At 38.5% G+C, this 21,028-nt stretch overlaps 1 protein-coding gene across 5 annotated transcripts in view; it reads left to right on the top strand.

Moving 5' to 3' along the window:
* Positions 1 to 21,028, top strand: part of PATJ (PATJ crumbs cell polarity complex component) — a 137,550-nt gene that overhangs the window by 13,693 nt on the left and 102,829 nt on the right. For 4 of the 5 annotated variants that reach the window (XM_018072283.1, XM_018072284.1, XM_018072282.1 and 1 more), the window contains exons 10-16: positions 1,224 to 1,362; positions 1,638 to 1,772; positions 7,219 to 7,295; positions 9,758 to 9,814; positions 10,267 to 10,401; positions 13,997 to 14,161; positions 14,931 to 15,059. In XM_018072283.1, coding sequence (XP_017927772.1) covers positions 1,224 to 1,362; positions 1,638 to 1,772; positions 7,219 to 7,295; positions 9,758 to 9,814; positions 10,267 to 10,401; positions 13,997 to 14,161; positions 14,931 to 15,059 — 837 coding nt within the window. The remainder of the gene's footprint in view (positions 1 to 1,223; positions 1,363 to 1,637; positions 1,773 to 7,218; positions 7,296 to 9,757; positions 9,815 to 10,266; positions 10,402 to 13,996; positions 14,162 to 14,930; positions 15,060 to 21,028) is intronic. The other variant, XM_018072285.1, reaches the window with a different exon arrangement.

Below are 21,028 nucleotides of genomic sequence, written 5' to 3'. Positions count from 1 at the left end.
GTAGAAGTAGTACTTCATTACACATCTCAGTGCTAAAAGAACAACGTAGTAGAGACTTTCAAAAATTAATTAAACCTCCTCTGCTTTGCAGAAGAAATAATTTGGTGGTTTGTATTTGTTTAGGTAGATTTATGACAGAAATGAGCTTTGGCTTGCTGTGGTTAAAGTATTATTTTATATTCAAAGAAGTAGTAAATAGTAGTTAACTATGAAAGAGGCAAGCATTTGGATTAAAGTGTTTCAGAGTGGAGAATCTTGGCTTTTGGCCTGCAGTATAGATGAGCAGCATTAACTTCCAATTGAATTGCATATGATTTGCGTGAGGATGGTTAAGATTTTGCAAGATGTGGTACATTGTTTATGGTCCTTAACGGCTGTGGAGTGGGGATGCAATCAAGATGTTAATGGTCACAAATTAGGTTTAAAATCCCAAGCTTTATGTGTAGAAAAATGGGGAAAAAAAGTTGAATAACAGTGAATTGAATAATAGCCAATTTTGCATTCACAGTACAAGCAGGAATGAATTACACAGTCCTTTTGTTTTAAGAGATAATATTTATGGAGATATGAGTTTAAATTACTTTTAAAATGTGTGCTATGCCAGACCTTCCGAAGTCAGCTTCTCCTTTGTGAGAGCAAAATTTGATACAACATTTTATCTGCAGGAAAAGCTCCTATTGATGCATGATCTGACAGTGAGGTGAACAGAGTATTTTGGGTGTAAATTAAAATATCTGAAAATGTAAGAATTGGACTGTTCAGAATGGATTGAACAAACAGATGTGTATATAGACTTGTTTGGGGCATGTTAGAAATCTGTGAGAAAACAGTGATAATGAACTGAACAGAATTCCAGGTTGACTGCTCTGCTGGGGAGCTTCAATCCAGAGTCCTTGTCAAGACTGGTTTTTGTAAACAAAAAAAAAATCAAGGAAAATCTGTGCATATGTGTATCAGATTAGTAAATTCTGCTTTGTGGTTGCCCCATGAAGACAAGAAATTACTGTTTTGTTTCCTTTTAAAATGCATTTTGAAAATATTATCTCATTAGTGAATGTAACTGATTTAATGAGATTGTTTTGCAAATACTACTGTCTTGGGAGAATAACCCTATAATTCCTGCATAAAATAGTGTGGCTGATGCTTACAGTGTATGATACTACACTACATAGCCTAAGAATGGAAAACAATTACTACTCTTTGATACAATTTTCTTGTTTTAGGTTGATGGGGTTAATATACAGGATTATAGCAACCAAGAAGTGGTAGAGGTATTGAGGAACACAGGACAGACTGTACGTCTCACTTTACTTAGAAGGAAACCTTCCTCTACTATTTCTTCAGAAAGACCTTCAGATAGAGGTAATCCTTTTTTTCTCTTTTTTCTAGCAACTGATTTTATTTTTCACTCAATTTACAGTTACCTCATTTAACAATTCAGGACTAGATACAACGTGATCTTCGATTTTGTAAAAGCACACTGTAGAAAATGAGGTACTTCAGAAGGAATGGAAAGACAAAAAACCAAGAAATTCAGGAAAATTGAGTGCCTTCCCCCCCCAGAATTAACGAGGTGTTGTTACTACTTCCTATATTTTGCAGCATATGATTTGTTTTTTTTTCATTTGTTCTCACAGTGCAGCCAACTGTTCCAGTCTTTGTGTCCCCTGCAGCTGTAGAGACTGAAATTAGTGTGGACACTAAGAATGAGGGAAAACAAGAACAGAAGGATAATCTTCAAAGTGAAAAGCAGCAGAGTCTACTTAAAGCAGGTAGATAGGATATCTTGCAGTGTCTCTTCTGAGCCTTGGGACTGTCTTTAATTCATTTTCAATACTGATGGACTGTCATGGCTTATTCCATCTTCAACTTTTACCTTGTAATGCTTTTTATTCAGTTCCCTCAGAAGTAAAACTCTACCTGTTGGATCTATCGACTCTCCCGCCTCACCCTGTCCCCACAATGTGCATTCTGTGTCATCATGGGGATCACTGATGAAGACACAGGATCACATCAGCCCTGTAGATATTCAGCTCCGCTCATAACTGGGTGCCAAACCGTTCATTAATGCTGTCTTTGGTCCCTGTGCTCCATCTGGTTTTCAGCCTATTTAGCCTATGTTTCCTCAGTTTCCAAATGGGAATGCTGATGTAAGTGGTGTCAAAAGCTTCAGTAAAGTTGAAGTGTGTTACACCTTCATCCACATTGCTGTCTTGCAGTCAGATTGGTCACTTACTTGGCAAACCTATATTGTCTGTTCCTGATTTGTTTTCTTTTCATTTGTGTCTTTGGAAGTGGATTCCAAGAAGTCTCTCATGATTGCGGGGCCTGTGAGTCTCTGGATCTTCCCCCTTGTGTAAAATTTGCCCTCTTCCAGTCAATAGTAATCCCCTTTGTTTTGGGAGGGTTTTTTTAAGGTTATAGGCAGTGGAGGTGCAGCCCTTTCAGTACTCTGTAACAGATCTCATAGACTCTATAGAGCTGAAAGTTCAGTGAGTCCTCTTTCTAGTTCTGGTCCTGCTCTCATGACCTGAGGTGTCCTGCCAGCAGTCATCTGAGAGACAAGATTTGTTCATCCTCCTGTGCTGCCAGGGCCCTGAACCACAATGCTGGGTGAGCAGCATCAGGAGATGGAACTCCCAGGAGTTCATATTTGTTTCCTGATCCAGTGTTACCTCACTCATATCCATCTTAATAGTTGGACTCGATGATCTTAGGAGTCTTTTCCAACCTGAATGATTCTGAAATCTTCTTGTCCTCACAGGCCTTGGACTCTTGTGGACTATTTTCATAATATTCTTCTGGTTTCCTGTACAACATCCCTGATGCCCATTTGTTGCAGTTTCCTCTTCTGACACTGCAGTAACTTCATCAGAACTTGTGTCTTAGACATAAAGACCTGATAGCTGGAGTTCAAATTAGGCATATTTTTAACAGCAAAGGCAAATGGACAATAGGGGCAGGTCACAAAGACTTGCTTTGGGTTTTAGCTGACTTGGGAATCAAGGTTGGAGGTCTTTCCAGAAGGCACGCTTCAGTTTCCCTACAGATTTCTGGGCTTTTCTACAGGAACTTCTGGGTGAATTTATACAGCTTGTGTTAAAGTCAGCATAAATTATCCTTATGCCTTGTAGTTTCTAAGATATGTAGATGTAATAGAGGATTCTAAATTACGGCTGTCAATGAATAACAATTTTGCTATGATTGTTGAAGATCTGTCAGTATTAAAGACAACCTGGAAACAAGAGAAATGTAGCAGTTCCTGTATTCCATTCTGTTTTACTTTTCTGTCCAAGCCTTGTAACCAGACATCCTTTGTTGTGACTTTTGTGTGTTCCCAGAAGTAGGAAGCCAGAACAGAGGCGGTTGAGTAGCTGAGAGTTGAGGTTATCAAAGCATTGTTTTAGCTGCATGAGTAGGAAAGCACATATTGATTTGTAGTTACAATGGACTGATGACTTAAGGGCTGAGTAGGAGGACGTATTTAGGGGCAGAAGAGCCAGAAGGATTTAGACTTACTGTGGCAGAGGCTGGAAAAGAGCAACACATGCTGTCCTGTATCACTTACATAGTCTTTTTTGACTGTGGAACTTCCTATGAATAAAGTATTTTCTTTTTCTACTGAAGTGAACAATATCTCTGTAATCAGCTCCTGACCACCGGTGGTTGGGTTATCACAGGCTACAGGTGTCTGTTCTGATGCAAAGAGAACTCTCTGAGGGATTTGTTACCCAATACCTGGTGCTGTGCAAATACGGTCTGTCAGTGCTGGGATCAGCTTATACTGGGAACTAAAATTTCTTTTACCTGGCTTGAAGGTAACAAACTGTGTTAGTCTCAAGGTATATGGGATCCATGGTGGTTCCTTGCAAGGGCAGTGTGATATAGCTGCATTTCATTCCCCAGAACATGATGTAGCACCTGTACTAGGAGATTTTCCTATTCTCCCATGTATCCAAGCTCCCCTTACCTTGGAGAGTACAGGATGATGGGTTTGTGCAGTATGTCTTGGAATACCAGAATTTAAACACTGAAGATGTTGTTTGTAGTTGGATACAGCCCTTGATGCCATCGACTGTACTGGTCCTCCTTGGCCAGCAGGAAAATGCCACAGGCAAGGCTTTGGAACTGAGTAACGAATCAGGAGCATTTAGTGCTGTGGGAAGCAAGTCCCATTGCTAATTAAACTGTGGTTTTCTCTCTGAAAAACTTTCAGGTACAATGTTCTGCAAAAGCTTTATGCAACTATAAAGTGCGTGTGCCTCTGTTAAAAAGTTGAAATACTTAAGCTGCAAATTTTACTCCTGCAGAAATACGATGTATAAGATTTCACCTCAGAATAGAATTTAATGGCCAGGTTTCAATTCCAAAGATAGGTGCTTATTTTGGACGTGGTGATGGGCACTTCATTATAATGGTGCTAAAGTAAATACGGCTAATTTAAGGCTCTGACTAAACTCTGGAAATGCTTTTAAAAGTTTAATGTAAAAGGTATGTTTTATAAAATGTGTATTACTTCCCTTTAAGCCCAGTTGTGTGAAATTCTTATTAAATTGTGTTTCCTGGGGAGGTATTAAATAGTAATTCTGGCCAGGTAATACCATGCTTAAGTAGTTCTGTTACAAAGGCAACATGGATACAATGTACACGAGGCCTGAAACTCTGTGTTAACAGCATAGAAGCAATTAACTTAATTAACAAGGCTTCAGACTGAGCAGAACTGCTTTCTCTTGCCTTGCAGGAGTACTCAGAACCTAGATATACAGTGGTGTGAGTCAGGAGCTTGAAGGTGTCTGGGGAAAAAGATTTAGCAGTAGGGCAGGTAAAGATAGAGCATTAGTAAGTTTGCTAAACCACGAGGAAATTGCAAGAAGAAAAGATCCCAATTTTGACCAGAAAATATGATTTTCCCATGCATTTTTGGTTTATTCTTGATGCTTGGTAATTAGAAATGAAAAACTTTATGGAAGCACAGGCAGAAGGACAGACTAAATACACTGAAAGTTGCTAATGAAAGCTGTCCCTGAGAAGTGGTGGTGTGGTTTTGTTTTCTGAGTCCTTGTACATTATAAAAAGACATGGCACATATGTCAGGTCATGAGAAATTCAGCTGGATGAGATACTAGAAAGAAACTTCCTATTAGCTGCCATGTGGAAAAAGCTGTTTGGGGAAAATGGAACATTGCAAGTGAATTGAGTGATAGCTTTGGAATTGAATATATTCAATCCAAATCCCTTCAGCCAACATTTCCACAGTTCTGAGGAAGTTACGAGCAAAGACTTCAAAGAGTGTTTGAAAGAAAGAAAGGGGAAAACTTCAAATGGAGACGTGCATCAGCACCTGCTCTGAACAACTCATAGATTTTGGTTATGTGTTTTGGAAGTGACAAAAAAATCTGTATTCAGCCAGCTGAACACAGCTTACACTGTGAACTTTGAGCTTGACCCTGAGATTCATTACTCCTGGTGAACCTTCAAATCTATATTTGGCTGCACAGGGGATTGCAGGTGCTTAGGTCCTGTGTGTTCACGCTGTTGTAACTTTCTAATAGCAGAAAGACAAACTAAGGAATTTTTGTCCCTATATATTTCTGCAAATTGAAAGAGTAGAAGAATGCACTGGTGTTCTGGTTTTGCTACAATTGGGAAGTAAAGATAGTGATCAGCCTATGCTTGATAACAAGGTTCACATTAGAAACTTTAATTAAATTTCAATGAGGGAAAGAATTTCAGGACAATTTGTCTGCCCTTTTTTTTAAGGAGATAATTTATTTCAGAGAGAACTGTGGCCTGTATTTACAAACTCAAGTTTTTAATCTTGGTGGGGTGTCTTTTTGGTAGCAGAAAATAGCTATCAGGTTTACTGGAATTCTGGAATATCTGTATCTCTCTGAGCCTACAGGTTAAAAAAGCTCTGGATATTTCCAAGTGAAATCTTGGTTGTTAGGCTCTCAGGAAGGTGGTTTCTCAGTGCAGATCACACAGAATTTACCTATCTGGCATGACTGAAAGTGAGCAGAAGAGATACAGTGATGGGTTCTGTTGTTGTAGAAGTTAACTTCTGTCTTTTATTTTAACAAGTGGAAAGCATCCAGTTTTTAAAACAAAGTAATGAGGATTGTATAGCAAGGCTTTATCTCTGCAATGTTCAAAGGTGTTGAAAGCAGAGGCAGCTTGACATGTCATTTGTGTAGGCTGTTGCTGGTAGGTGGACTTCAAATTTCCCCCCTTGAGGTATTTTACTCACTGGTTTGTGTGCAAAATGTGAGCTTGTGATTTACATTCCAAATTTCGGTGTGACGCATCAGCAATACTGAGTGGTCTGTGCCTTGTCTAGACATCTGACAAACTACTGCAGTCATTCAGGGGGGAAAAAAAACAGGTTTTGGTAATTCAGCCCCCAGTTGCTGCTGCTGTAGCTGCTGGATGGAATTTGCTGTGGAGTTTGATTCTTACCAGTTACACATTGCTCTGGCCTGGAACTTTATATGTGAGCTGAGCTTCTGGATGAGGTCAAACGCAGGGCAGCCAGTCATTTTCTGCTGTCTAGCTCTGTCAAATTGTCTTACATGACTGTAATACTGCCTTGGTTGCATAAGTAAGAAAGCTGAAAAGATATAAATGTCAAGATAGCCAAGTTCCCACGGAAGACTGGTTTAGAACTGGAGCTTATATTAAAGCTCATGTTACTTACTGGCCTAATTAAAGTAGACAAGCCTTTATACCTGCCAAATGTATAAATAAAGTCTGTGCCTGCATTGTGCTGACACAGCCCCTCGATAACAGCAATATCTTGTCAGGTGTTTTACTTCTTAAGGGGGTTCATTTGGGTGGGAGATGATGTTTCCCTGGAGTGGCAAAGGGTTTTTATAGCAGCAAATTATGAAGTCGTGTGAAATTTGTTTTTGCAGCCTGAAAGAATGATTTATTTACAGTACTGTATGGTACAGAACTCGCATCTCATCATCAAGCATCACCTCTTCTGCTTCTCAGCTGAATAAATCACACGTTAGCAGGAGCTGACATTTTGCATTGTTTTCCTAAGAAAGACATTTTTGATTTGTACTGTTTGATAGACTCAGCTTAATGCACTTTCCTTTTGGGGATTATTCCCTCTAATCTTCTATTTACACTGAATTTTTATTGAAGTATTTAGAAGTAAATGTGCTTCTGAATGTACAATATGCTTGTAAATTTAATATTCACTTTCATATTTAGGAAGAGTCCCACTTCCTCCAGCACACGAACTAAAATCCAAGTGGGAAAACCTGTTGGGACCAGAATACGAAGTTATGGTATGTTGTATTTCAATAAATTACATCATGAATGTTATTTCTTTAAATTACAGATCTGTGAGCTTAGTATTACAGGCCGTTTATAGAACAGTTTAGTGTTTGGAACAGATCAGTTACATCAAATTTTCTGTCCTGTAACATCAAAGCTAAAATATATGTTATAATGAGTTGGGGGTTTTGTTGTTCTTTTATTTTGTTTATATAGATACTGTTCTTATACTACATAGGAACAGTGATTTAAGAAAATCGGCTGTCCTTTTAATTCTGCATCATAGCAGCCACTTAAAATATGTGGCATTTTTATTATTTCATTCACGATCTATTTGTTCTGTTGTACACTGGGAAAAGAAAGGCTCAGGATAGGGCTCCTGTTTTCACAAGAATCTTACAATTTTATCTGAAGAATGAAAGAATGATTTTCAAACATGCTGGGAAAATAGGAAGCAATTCTCAGTAGTGTAACTTTGTGGTGCCAGTGTCTATTAGGTATTTCTTCACTTTGTATTAAACAATTGCCAAGCAAAAGATTGTTTTGATGAATTATCATGAGGAGTTGATGGAAATTGTAATTCACTTCTGCTTTTCAGTGCTGGGTGAGCCAGTAATTAGAGATAAAAGACTTCAGCCAGTGTTCTTCCCAAAGCCTTAAAAAATTCTCACCACCACCAAGAAAATGCCCTGTTTGTCTTTGCAATGCTTGTCCAGTTGATTTAGAGACACTTATTTTTACTACTTGGAGTAGCCATCGTTCCAGTCACTCGCTGGAAGATTTAAAGTAGCTTTAAGAATTGCCTTGAGAAACTCACTTCTCTTCTTTTCCATTAGCACTCCTTTAAGATCTGAGGTTCGTGTAAGATTATGTACATGATGCAATAAATCTGTTTGGCTGCCCACTTCAGTTGCTTGGTATTCCCATCCTTACATTTCAAGAGGCTGGTATTACTTCCCTTAGCACCATCACACTTCCCACAGAGGACGAAAACCTGCTTAGCTGGTGAAACAGGCCATTTCTAATTCTCCTTCGGCTGCCGCCAGTGAAATGTCAGAAGTGAAAATGGTAACGATTGGGCCTTTTAAATAACAGAAGGAAACTCTTGTGGCACCCCATTTTGAAAGTCATCTTGTGATTCTTGTTGCCTGTACCTGCCTCTGCTCTGGCTTAGTTGTGTTCAATAACAATGTTCAGTTTGATTTCAACCTGTGACATACCAGTCCCTGTGTCACACCATTCTCACTCCTACACACAGCTCCCAGAAAGTCACCCTAAAGGTGCCTGCAGTATTGTCTCAGAGGACTTATTTTCAGAGGAAATAGATGTTTGAAGAGAGAGCTCGGTGTCCCTCATGGCTTATGTATTGCTGATCCTTTGTGGTAGCAATGGAAGGAGCTGAAATCCTGGGCAAGGATGTGTGACTGGGTAGTGTTTGTGGCCATGTACTGCATGAGCAGTCAAGCTGAGGAGGTATCAGTCATAGATTCATTTAATTACAACTAGATAGACATGAATTGGATTCTGTCTGTTGGGAAAAACAACCTAGGTACTGGAAAACAAGATGCTGGAAGCCCTATTTAAAATTAATCCAAAAGAAAAACCTGAGGCTTAGTATTGTTTCATAGATACTTTGTCAAACTAGTAATTTCCAAAGGAAAATAGCCTGATTTTTTGTAAGGTTATGTATTTTCCACGTTTAACAAGTGTAGCTTTCCTGCCAAACATACTCCACTTCAGTGTCCCAAACTCCAACCCTGGGCCATAGGTTGAAACTAGATAATCTTTAGTGTCCCTTCCAACCCAAAGCATTCTATGATTCTGTGTCATCTTAGTGCATTCAAAATTGGACTAAATAACCTTGTAAGATTACTGATAACTCAGTTGTGTTAAGGAAGAACATTACAAGAAAACTGGTAATGGACATAGTTACTCTATTAATATTAAAAAGAATGAAAATATACTGAAGGGATTTCCTGACACTGTTTTAAATACTCCACTTTACAGTCAGATTTGGTAATTAAACTCATGTATTTCAAGCCATGTTAGAAATATGCTGCAGAAGATGGTGGGTTAATCTAGATGTTAGATGGCTGCAATATAGCCTGAGGTAATAACTTAAACTATAGTACTTTCAAATTCTGGTTGGCAAGTCCGTTTGGGTATTTGTGTCAAACATAATGGCATTTTGTGCTTACACAGGATTACTGAACTTGACTAAAATTGGCATTTGAGCTTCGGGAATAGGATAATATTGGAGTCTGCTAATGGTGCATAATCACCACATTCCTACTTGTAAATGTTCTGCGCCTGAAAGATTTTTCTAACATTTGTTTAAAATTATTTTGCATCCATGTGACTTTGTTTAAGTGTAGTTTATTTTGCTCACAAGTTTTTTTTTGCCAGAATTCATGGTTCCGGTAAAGTCTTTATTATCCTGCTATTGAAAAATGTTCTGATGTCCAATTTTTAGGTTGTGAATGTGGATATGCCCATTACAGATGATTCAGAGCTCCAGAAGTACTCAAAGGTATGACTTACACGGTGGTTTCCTTCATGATATATGTTGGCAGAGTAATTCTAGAAGGACATGACACAGTTCCAGATCGTTTCAGGAATTTGGTGGGTTTATGACTCTATCTTTCCCAAAAAAAGGCTACCAATATTCTGCTTATCTTCTGGACTGATCCAATACCTTTTCTTAACATGGGCAAATGAACCTTTTAATACAACTCCACCACCCCCCAATACAGTTCTAATTGCCTTTGCCCCCCAAAGAGCAGACTGGTTTTTTTCATTTGTGCAAACAGTTTGTAAAAGTGAAATTATAGATGCTTGAGCAGTAGTGCCAGCAGTGTCACCATGAAGACTTAATCATCTTACTCTGTGTTTAGTTCAGTTTGGTGAGTTCCTGAATCCTAAATGTGTTTAAATTGTGGTAGACAAGATTTGTACTTTATATATATACTTCTCTTTTGGCAGCTATTACCCATCCACACTTGGAGATTAGGTGTTGAGCTTGACACGTTTGATGGACATCATTATATATCATCCATTACTTCAGATGGTTCACCTGCAGCACTTGGTCTTCTGCAACTGGAGGATGAACTTCTGGAGGTAAAAAACAAAACAGAACCCGCCCCAAAATAGAACCTGATGTATTTCCTATTTGCTTGACCTTCTTCAAAATGCTTGTATTAAATTCTGATTTGGCTCTGTGTGTGCAATAGGAGTATTCCAGAGTTAGTTGTGGAAGCAGGGTAGTGCTTTGGAATTCACATTCATTTTCTTTCCTGTTTCCTTCCTCCTTTCTGGACAAAATATCAGATTTTTGTGACCTCTTAGTGACTTCATGTGGGGTTTTTTTCTGAAATGTTTTAACACAAGTATGAAGAGTTATAAGGGCACAGATAATATTTGTGTTGAATTATTTGTAGTCCTGTAGCTCAGTCTTTTGCACAATCTGGTGTTAGCTTTTGTGGTGGATAATATTTCTGAATATTTTTCACTCCTAAAAAATTTACAACAGTCTTAGGAGTAGTGGTTCCAGTTACACATTATAGCTTGCTTGCTGAGTGTTGAAACACATTTGTGTGTATGAGCAAGTACATCAGTTTGTTTAAATATGTATAGAGAGGTATTTGGGCAGTTTTGAACTTATGAGAATCACACTAGACCTATTTGCTCAGGTAAAATAATTATTTGAAAATATTAAAATAATACCTATTTTGTGTGTGTATGTGTGTGTGTGTACATGTATCTATCAGTATCTCAGCCTGCAAGTGAAAAGATGCCCTATTGAATACCTGCTCTTTGTGGAATATTTGAACCTTTTTTAGTGGATGCAAAGAACATTTAATGGGAACAGAATTAGGCCTTCATAAAGATTGATTTGTTAGGTGTACAGCTATTTTGCTTTTACTTATTCACCTTTTAACATCAAAAATTCATACTGATATCACTAAGACCTAAAACATTTTCTTATGGTGTAATGGAGGAAATCTTGATTCCTGAAGGAAAGGATTAATGGAATGCTGGAAGTGTCATTTAAATTCCTTGGCCATTAAACAAAAAACTATATACAAAAAGCAATAATGCAGTGCTGTAGAGTAACTTAGGAAACTTTTATTGCATATATTTAACAGTTTTATGTATTACTGTTTATTTATGTATTACTTACATTTAAGTTCACAGGTATGTCCAGACCTAGTGAGCATAAATTATTTTCTACACTGTAACTGGAAAAAAAACCCCAACAAAATAAAAATGTGCTCTGAGGCCAAAGCTTTATGTGCCAGGTTTAGCCCAGAGTATGTTTTTGCAGCCAAGTTAGAAATCCCCTTAAGCAGGAGTGTGCAGTGGAAAAAGTGACAGCCCCATTCCCCAAACAATTAACCCTACCTGGGCCTGATAGGGTTGGGATTAAAATGTGATCAGCAAGGAATTTTTTTTAATATATAGTAGAGTTGAATGTTGATTATTTTTAATGATGTGTTTGAATTATGATAGGATGCATGATATTCCTCCCCTGACCTTAATTTTAGGTAATTTCACCGTGTTCTGTTTTAGGAGTAAAGGGCTTTGTGTCCTTCTGGTTTTGTTGTAAAATTTCACTCCTATTTGATGGCACAAATCACTGGAGCGGGGTGGTGAGTGAATGGGTGTAGGGCACCTTGCCTGCTTAGAAGCTGATTTCTGGCAGCTGCCAAAGAAGAAATGGGAGTCCCCATGTCTGCTGGGGAGTGCAGGGTAGCTCTTCCCCATCAATCACAGGATGCTGAGAAGTGCTGGTAACTTTCCACCACACACTGCCACTCTCAATGCATTAAAAAATCCTTATGCGTAGATCCTTCTTCTTAAATAATTAACTAATGGATTAGTCTGATAGCTCAGCACTTGCTGTAATTCTTACTGAAAAAACCTAGAGCAGTTCATCTTACCATGGCGGAGGCCAGTTACACCACTCTCAATTTTTCTCCTTGCCTGGGCTATAGTGTGAGAAGAACTTTGTGTTTCCCAGCAGTATAAACTAAATTTACACTGCAAAAAGCATAAAGTGGGGGAGGAAAAAATAGAAATGATCAGGAGGAAAATGTTGGCTGAAGTGAGCTTTCTGTGTAGCCTTGCATAAGATTGAATTCTAAACAGCAAGATCTGAGAAGTACGTGGAAAGACTCTACCTCTTTGTACAGAGGTGTGCACATGTATATTGCATGTTTTCATGCTCTGTTTTCTAGGATCAAATGTGAGTTCATCTGCAGTTTGGGTGTGGAGGGAAGTATTGAAGAGTATCTTCAGTTATCCCCATTTACTGTGCTTTGGTTCCTTTTGTGGAGCGACTTGGATGATGTGTGCTGGATTTCCACCTAAACCAGTGGTTGCACTCCAGCAACTTTGGACATTTGGTCATGAGAGCAGACTTGAGGCAACCTGAAAGAAATCCCTGAAACACAAGAGATATTGGGATTGAGTCCATAGCACTAATTAGATGAAATTCCTGCTCCTTTGGGGCTGCAGTGCTGGTCAAGATAGTTGATGTTTACATCACTGACACCTCCTGACATTCTGCTTTTCTTGTGTTTAGGGATACCCCTGTGGTCCAAATAGATGTACCCTCAGGATATTGCATGTTATTTTCCTGAGGAAGTAGAATCACAGAATGGTTTGGGTTGAAGGGGACCTTAAAAATCACCTAGTTAGACCCCCTGCCATGGGCAAGGACACCTTTCACTAGACCAGGTTGCTCCAAGCCCTGTCCAACTTGGACTTGAACACTTCCAGGGATGGGGCAGCCACAGCTTTTCTGGGCAAAAAAGTACAATTGCAGTATCCCATTTTTAAAGCAGCATTATCTGTCTATCTATCTATCTATCTGTCTGATCTGTCTATCTCTTTTTTTTCTGTTTCAAAGTCTGTGGTTTAAAACATCCATTAACAATGGCCTTATGGTTTTCTGTTGTCACTCAGGATCTCAAGCTTATCAGATGGTAAGCTTTGAACCTTGTCACAATTTTCTGATTAATTACTTACTGCAGTTGGTTTCTTTTTTTCTATATAAACATCCCTGGATGTTTTCTGTAGGATCTGTTTTAGTTTCAACCACTTTGTTACATTTTAAACTGGCAAAGTTAGAATCATAGAGTCATTGGGGTTGGAACGCCTCTGAGGTCATCGAGTCCAACTGTTAAACTAGTTGTGCTAGTTCTGACTTGAGTTTTTTGATTAGAGCTCAGAACCTGTGTTTTCTTAAAATATTGTGGAAAAGTTAAATTCTTTTCTTTTTAAATTCAAACACAATAAGCCTAATGCTAAAAAAAATTCCCCAACAAAGAAACAGGTGAGAAAGAAAGAAGAATTCCAGGAAAGATTTAGGCTAGGAAAAATAGAATCAGAGAGTATGCTGAGTTGGAAAGGACCCATCGTGATCATCGAGTCCAACTCCTGGCCCTGCACAGAAAAGAGGTTTGAGGAAGCTGAAGAGACATGATGCAGCAGTCAGAAGTTACAAGATCTTGCAGATGAAGTTTAAGTCTTATAATAATCTAGATATTCTTCATAAGTTAATAAAACTTTGCAAGCTGTGCCAGAATCCCCAGGTAAAATTAGACTTTCACGCTCAGGTGGGGAAAGAAATATGTGGGGGTGGGGAAACCCTAAATAAAAGAATCTGGTTGATATCCTTTAATTCTTTTGGTGTTTCTCTTCTGTATAGGTAAATGGAGTCCAGCTGTATGGAAAATCCCGGCGGGAGGCAGTCACTTTCCTCAAGGAAGTGCCCCCCCCATTTACACTGGTTTGCTGTCGGCGACTCTTTGATGATGGCAGTGAGTCACTTGTAGATGAACCCACCGTGGGAGTTTCCCTTCCAGAACAAAAGGTAGACTTCTTCTGTCATTCTGTTGTGAAAAAGGACAGTAACTTTTTTAAAAAGTGCATATATTCCTGACTTTATAAAGGTTGGTCATGAGAAACTTCATTGTTCTATAAAGACAAGGTAGGTAAATCATGGAGCTGCATTGCTGACTCTGTACATCCCATTCATCATTCCTACACTTAATAGGTGAGTGAGAGCTCTGAATTATACTAAATCACATCCTTGCCACCATTAGCTGATTGCTTTCGTGTTCTGAGTAGGTTTTTATAGAACTGGAAAAAAAATGAAACCTAATGTTTCTTTCCATTGTGGAAGCTTTAAAGTCTCAAACTAAAACTTGACACTTGTGGTTGTTCCTATTTGCAAAAGTATTTACGGCTTGGCTTCTCATCTTTTCTGGTAGTCTGGTCTTTCTATTAGCTGTCTGTGGTTAAATCTTTTATGCTATTTATTTTTCCTTTATGCATCTAATGGGACAGCTGAAGTTCATCAACATGTAACAGGTTAGTAATATTATAACAATTAATTAATTAGACTAATAAATGCATGTTTGTGTGCCAGGTTGGGCCCTGATGCTCAAAATGTGGTTCCAGGGGAGTACTCAAGGCAGCAAGCTGGAGCAAACTATATTCATAATGTTTAATGACGTTTTAATTCCATAAAAGGTCATGTTTTAGGGCATGTATGCTCCATTAATAATCAAAATATAGAAGGAATAATGTTTTTAAAGAACTGAAAGAGTAGTATTTTAAGTAGAGCTTTTAATTTTCAGGTGAAACCTGAGGAAGACTCTAACCCTGAGGAGGAAGAAGGAGAATTAGCATTATGGTCTCCTGATGTGAAGGTTATTGAACTGGAGAAAGACAAAAATGGTTTAGGATTCAGCATTTTAGACTATCAGGTATACTTTTCTGTATAACTAAATACTAAAAATTGCTTTGATCCTTTGTCTTGCGTGGTGCCTTAAAATGTTTTGTAATGTTGATTCCCAGGTAATCGACTTGGCACTTGGGCCTAGAAACTATAGGGAAAAGTAGTTTATTTTGAGGCCAACTCTATAGAGTGTTCTAAATCAGTCTGATTATTGGATGTGATTGAGTGCAAAATCTTTAATCAAACTCCACCTTATAACTCTGAGTTTAATTTCTAAATGTTGGAGGAGGTTGGTTCTTGTTGCATTTTGTTTTACTTGGAATGGCTTTTCAACTATGAGAGTGGCAAGTGCACGTTCTGGGATTTTGGAGCATCATTTCATATGTACCAAATGTAAAGGGTCTTTTGCTCTTTCTCCCCTCAATACTCCAAATCTCCTTTCATGTATAAATGGAATATAGACCCTTGCTGGTCTGGGAACTTCGGTACCGCTCAAGTCAGAAATATTCACTCAGGTTTTGAGTCAAGCCCTGAAAAAGTAGAGTTTGCAGAAGGAGCTTTACCAGGACTGTCCTTCACAGTCCAAAGGGAATATCAGGGCTGACACATGAATCAGTGTTGCAAACTCAAGTTTCTGCAGACACAAAATTGCTTTAATACATTTATTTTATTTATTAGTTGGGGTTGATTTTATCCTTAATTGTTAAACTCCTTAGAAATCAACAGACAGGTCTTTAATTGGGGGAAAATTCTACTAAAATTAATGAATCCTTCTTTCAAAAATGTTGGCTTCAATTAAATTTATAGAAACTCTCAAAATCTGTAGTCAGAATGAAATGTTCTTAGTGTTTCTAGTCAATGTGATATATTTTTTTAAACTTCTAGTCATCATATTTATAAGGAAATAAAATAGCTGGATCAGTCTTTATAATAATATACACATCACATCTGAGTGCTGCCTAAACATTGTAGTTTAATGAAATGTGTTCAACTGTTGTGCATAAATGTCAAGTGATATAAAATTCACTTTTTGATACAATAAGGCATGAATTGGGAATGAATTAGAAGAAAAAATATTTGAAGTATTATGCAAAACCATTAATTCTATATTTTACCAGTGTGATTTAAGATTACTGAAAATAGATCCTGTTAGTCATTTTCGCTGACACATGTTGTGTTGCAGTGCCAGCTTTACTGTAGAGTTGCTGGGAGTCTTTACAGAGCAGTAATACACAGATTTGCTTTTAAGTTCTCATATAATCAGAATTAATGAAGGCTTTAATAGCAGGCTTTTTATTTACTTATTTGCAGATGCAAATACATGGGCAATGTTGTGGTACTTTCAGCTAAATTTAAATACATTCTAATCAATTCTAAATGAGTGGTAAACCACTTAATCTCAGATCTTTATAATTTCAAGATATTTATGTATAAAGTATGCTCTTTTGTTTGGGATTTGCCTTTTAGATCTTTTACACTTTTCATCATCTGCAGATTAATTTTTATAGAGAGATATCTGTGACTGTGCGTGTGTTTTGATGTAAATAACATCCATCACATCCTTGAGTGCAAGGCAAAGAAAATAAATAATTGTCCGTGCTAGATTGGAGGCAAGGAATAAAAATTGTACATGGTTCCTGGGAGAGTGTTTGGAATTCTTAAAGCAGATTTGCTGAGAAGCACAGAATTACTGCAGTATTTAACAGTGGCTTGAATGACCCAGAGATCCTTCTTTAAAAAAAGAAAGGTGTTGTTTTAGGCACATACTCTTTGTTTTACTGGAGAAAATTCAAACCTTACAATGGGAAATGATACTTGCATATACTTACACTATATATCCACTGTTGATTTTGCTCCTTATGAGTAATATGATTTATAAATTTTTTTAGATTTTTTTAAAGAGAAGATGGGTCTTCTCATGGCCTGGCTTCATCATCAGTGAGACCAGCCTTTCTAGGCTCCCATTAGTGTTAACTGAGGGGAGGAAAATACTTTTTAAGAGGAGATTTTGAGCAGAAGGCCTGTTCCTGTTCCTGGTAGTTACACACACAAGGACTGACTCCCCATCCATTACAGAAATTTAAGGAAAATTTGATGTTACATACCCAACTGGGAGGTGAAGTGACTGTATCCTGCGTTTTTAACATCAAATTATTTCTGTAGCTGTTAGTTGAAATGGCACTTCAGATGTATTGGAAGGACTTCAGAAAGAGCAGTAGAAATAGTGGAGTGACATGAGAGTTAAGAAATGGTGATGCACTATTATTGCCCCCTTTGAAATGCCACTGTGGCAATTAGAGACCAGGCTGGTTCCAGTGCTCTGGAAGTTTCTTCATGTTTGGTACTTGTTTTGAAGCACAAGGCTTTTCACCTTTCCATCTTAGTTTTGATTATAGAATTAGATGTGGTGCTGAGAGCTCTTGTGGCATAGAATTTATACTATTTGTCATTTTGTTTCTCAAAACTGGCTGCATGCTCAGCATAAAGGATGTTGTGCCTCAGTTGTCCTAAATGCTGTGCTTCCCAAGTCACGCTCTGGGAAACAGAATTAATAAAAACTCTTTGTGAAGTAGAACAGGAATCTGAGTGTGTAGAAAACTGAATGCTGAGATCGAGAAAATTATTACTCTGGCATATTAATTTTTAATGGGCTGTCTTTCTAATAATGTTTCATCTATCAAGTAAATGATAAGCATATCCCAAGTGACTTGCAGGATATTCCCAGAAATGTACAAGCATAATTCCAATGCCTATATATTTTAATGAACTAATTACAAATTAATTATACCAATTATGCATAATCAATAGTATTTCTACTTTGTCCTCTGTTTTCTTTTGTCTGTCTTTAGGGATTTAAAGGCTTCAAACAGCCACCTTCTTTTTTTTGTTAATAAGGTTTGTGCACACATTTCTAAAACTTTGGGGTACCAGTGGAAAATAGAGTTATCCCCTTTGCTATATCAGGACTGCATTTATATAGGATATTCTTCATCTTCCTGTGGTCACTGTATAAAAACGAAACCTTTTTTCCCCCCTCTGAATGTCCTAATTTGGAATTATGTGGTTGGAAATCTAAGATCTTTGAAAGCTGCTTTCCTGGCAGCAAGGTCAATACTTGGTGAGAGGGAGGTGGATGAGGAGGCTGGTCCTCTGTATTCTTGAAACGATGTGTTTCACTGGGTTTCTTTTTCTTCCGATGTGAGGGATTATTTAAATAAGAAACACGGAAGAGGTCTTAAAATGAAATCTTCTGTGTATTTTTCTATTGTCATCACTGTCTTGGGATCTTGTCAAATCTCTTAGGCCAGGCATTGCTTTTTCTCAGTGATGCTTAGATGAGATGCCTGCAGAGGGCTTTTGGCCATAAAAAGGTGTGCTGTTCAGTCTTCTGGCCAACTTCTCCATGAAGTAATATACTCTACCTCCCTTAATTTCCTTGCAATTTCACTTGGAGAAGTTGCTCTCCCTTTCACCTCTTAACTAACTTTTATGTAGTGTTGCTGGCACAGTTAGCGGCAAGTTTTGATGGTGAATGAGGGACCCAGTGTTTGGGATCATCTGGGATGCAACAGGCTGTGGTCAGTGTATTTATTGTTTGTTGTCAATAGACCTGAAAGTATCCAGCTCAACAGTAGTTCTGTCTAGCCTAGAATTAGTCATAGAACCATGGAATCAGAGAATGGTGTGGGTTGGAAGGGACTTCAATGCTTATCCAGTTCCAACCCCCTACCATGGGCAGGGTCACCTTCCATCAGACTAGGTTGCTTCAAGCCCAGTCCAACATCCTAACCAGCAAGTCAAGACCTTATTGTTATTGAGACCAATCCCTTTTTCTTAGAAAGAAATTAAAAGATATGTCATCGGGTTAAAATAGAGGAGAAATGCTGTCAATGTAATGGTGATCCCAGGGCATTAGAGCAAGAGGAAAGAAAAATCCCACCAGATGAAGATTTCTAGAGAAAAAGAAATCACAGTGGTATAGAATGTACTTTGAGCCCTGAAACAGTGTTTACTAAAGAACATGCATTGCAGGCCAATAGGTTCTGTCAGTAATGGTTTACAAGAATATTGGAAAAACCACAGGTAGCTGAATTGCAGATTTCTTGAGGCAGTATTGACCAGAAGGTAACTTAAATGGTCTGATGAGCTTTTATCAAATTAAACAAAAAGCTGAATGGACTCTATGTGGAGCTTAATTTACTGTGCTTTGAAGTCAGAGTCTTATTAAAGCAGCTGTTTCACTGTGAAACTGGAGAGGGCGAGGGTTGTGGAACAAGGGGGTTTGACATTTTACACAGCTCTTAGGAATGACTGTGAGATGCTGTTTCTTCCTGTCTGTGCTGAAGGGTGAGTCCCCAGTGCCCAGGTGCTTTTGCACTGTACCCAGCTGCCCTATAGACCTGTTGGGCTGTAGGAGCTCATGGACTCATCTGTTCCAAGTGGTCCATGGAAGCAGGAAGAGGCATTTCAGCACTCAATGAGCTTCATGTTACCCAGACCGGAAGAAGCAGTATGAAGTGTGCTTGCTTTGGTCTGCCTGGGTCAGTGCTCCAGGGGTGTTACTCTAATCTAGCAACAGAAACTCCACAGCTGCCTTATCCCTGGGCTTCACTTTATTATCAGTAGCAGTTTTTTCTTACTGTTGAACGAAAGTCTTTTTTGCTGCACATTCAGCAGGTTATGTTTTGTCCTTCTCCCAGGGAGCATGGGAAAGAATTGTTTTCTCTTTTCTAACAAAATCACTGTGTAGTCATTCACGGCAGGAAGTGAAGCAATTTAAGTGTCTCCAAATATCTTTCCTCTTTTCTTTATGCCCCAAACAAACAGGCTCCAGATGTAGAGTTACAAAAAAGCAAACTGACTTATTTGTAGAAGGTGGTATTCAACTAGATTATATTTTTTTTTTTCCTTTCTTGGTCTGTTCAGCAGTGAGAGGCAGGCTGGAATGCTTTGACACGTTGCTGGCTAAACGTTTGCCCTCTTGTGATAATTTGAGCTTTGTCTGTCTTGTGATAAGTTTGTTATGAACAAAGGAGCATATTCACGTCTTTGTTAAGCACATTTTCACCTGATCATGTGATGGAAACCTGTGGCTTACTGGCAAAAGCTGCACAGCTGTATTAAAAAGCAGTTTTACAATGGCTATCAGCTTGGTACTGGGACAACTGATAAAGGCAGCTTTTCTCCCATCTCTACAACCCATCCACATTCATTAACATCAAAGTTCTGTAAGCCTCAGTACCAACTGTGTTGGTACTCATCTCACGGAGGATTTGCTTCTCTCCCCCTATGGGAAAGTTCTACATCCTTTAAATCATATTAAGCTGCTTCATGTGTAAAATAATTCTTAATAGTGTGTCATGAATTGAATTCAATGTAGCTTTTTGAAAAATTCTCTTGGAGTTCAGCTTAAATACTACTTTTCAGGACTGAAGAGCCTGTGAATGCAATTGAGCACATTCCTGGTAAAGTTTCTAGGGTGTTCATGATTAGTGGTTTCCAAAACCTCAGTGCAGCAGTACAAACACATTGGGAGACCAGAGACCACTTTAATAAGAAATCAAAGAGACTGTGTATCTCTGATGTGAGATACAGACAGATACGCAGAAATAGCTTGCTAAGGTACAGAGGAACTGGAGAACTTGGAGGCAGGAAGTCATTAGGGCTTGGGTATTCCCTACACTCGACTTGTGAAAGTCATCAGTCTGACTCTGAGAAGTTAGGAAGGAATCTCATAGAATCACAGAATCATTTAGGTTGGAAAAGCCCTCCAAGACCATTGAGTCCAACCGTTCTCCCAGTCAGGGTAGTTGTAGAGAGTGAGAAGGTCCTCCCGAGCCTCCTTTTCTCCAGGCTGATCTCCCCAACTCCCTCAGCCTCTCCTTGTGCTCCAGACCCTTTCCCAGCTCTGTTTTCTTCTCTGGACACACTCCAGCCCCTCTGTCTTTCTTGTGAGAGGCCCAGAACTGCCCCAGGGTTTGAGGTGTGACCTCAGCA

This window comes from Manacus vitellinus, unplaced genomic scaffold (assembly GCF_001715985.3).
Source record: "Manacus vitellinus isolate BGI_N305 unplaced genomic scaffold, ASM171598v3 scaffold_21_pilon, whole genome shotgun sequence".
Lineage (NCBI taxonomy): Eukaryota > Metazoa > Chordata > Aves > Passeriformes > Pipridae > Manacus > Manacus vitellinus.
The sequence above is the reverse complement of the archived record's forward strand: the minus strand, read 5'-3'. Positions and strand labels throughout refer to the sequence as shown.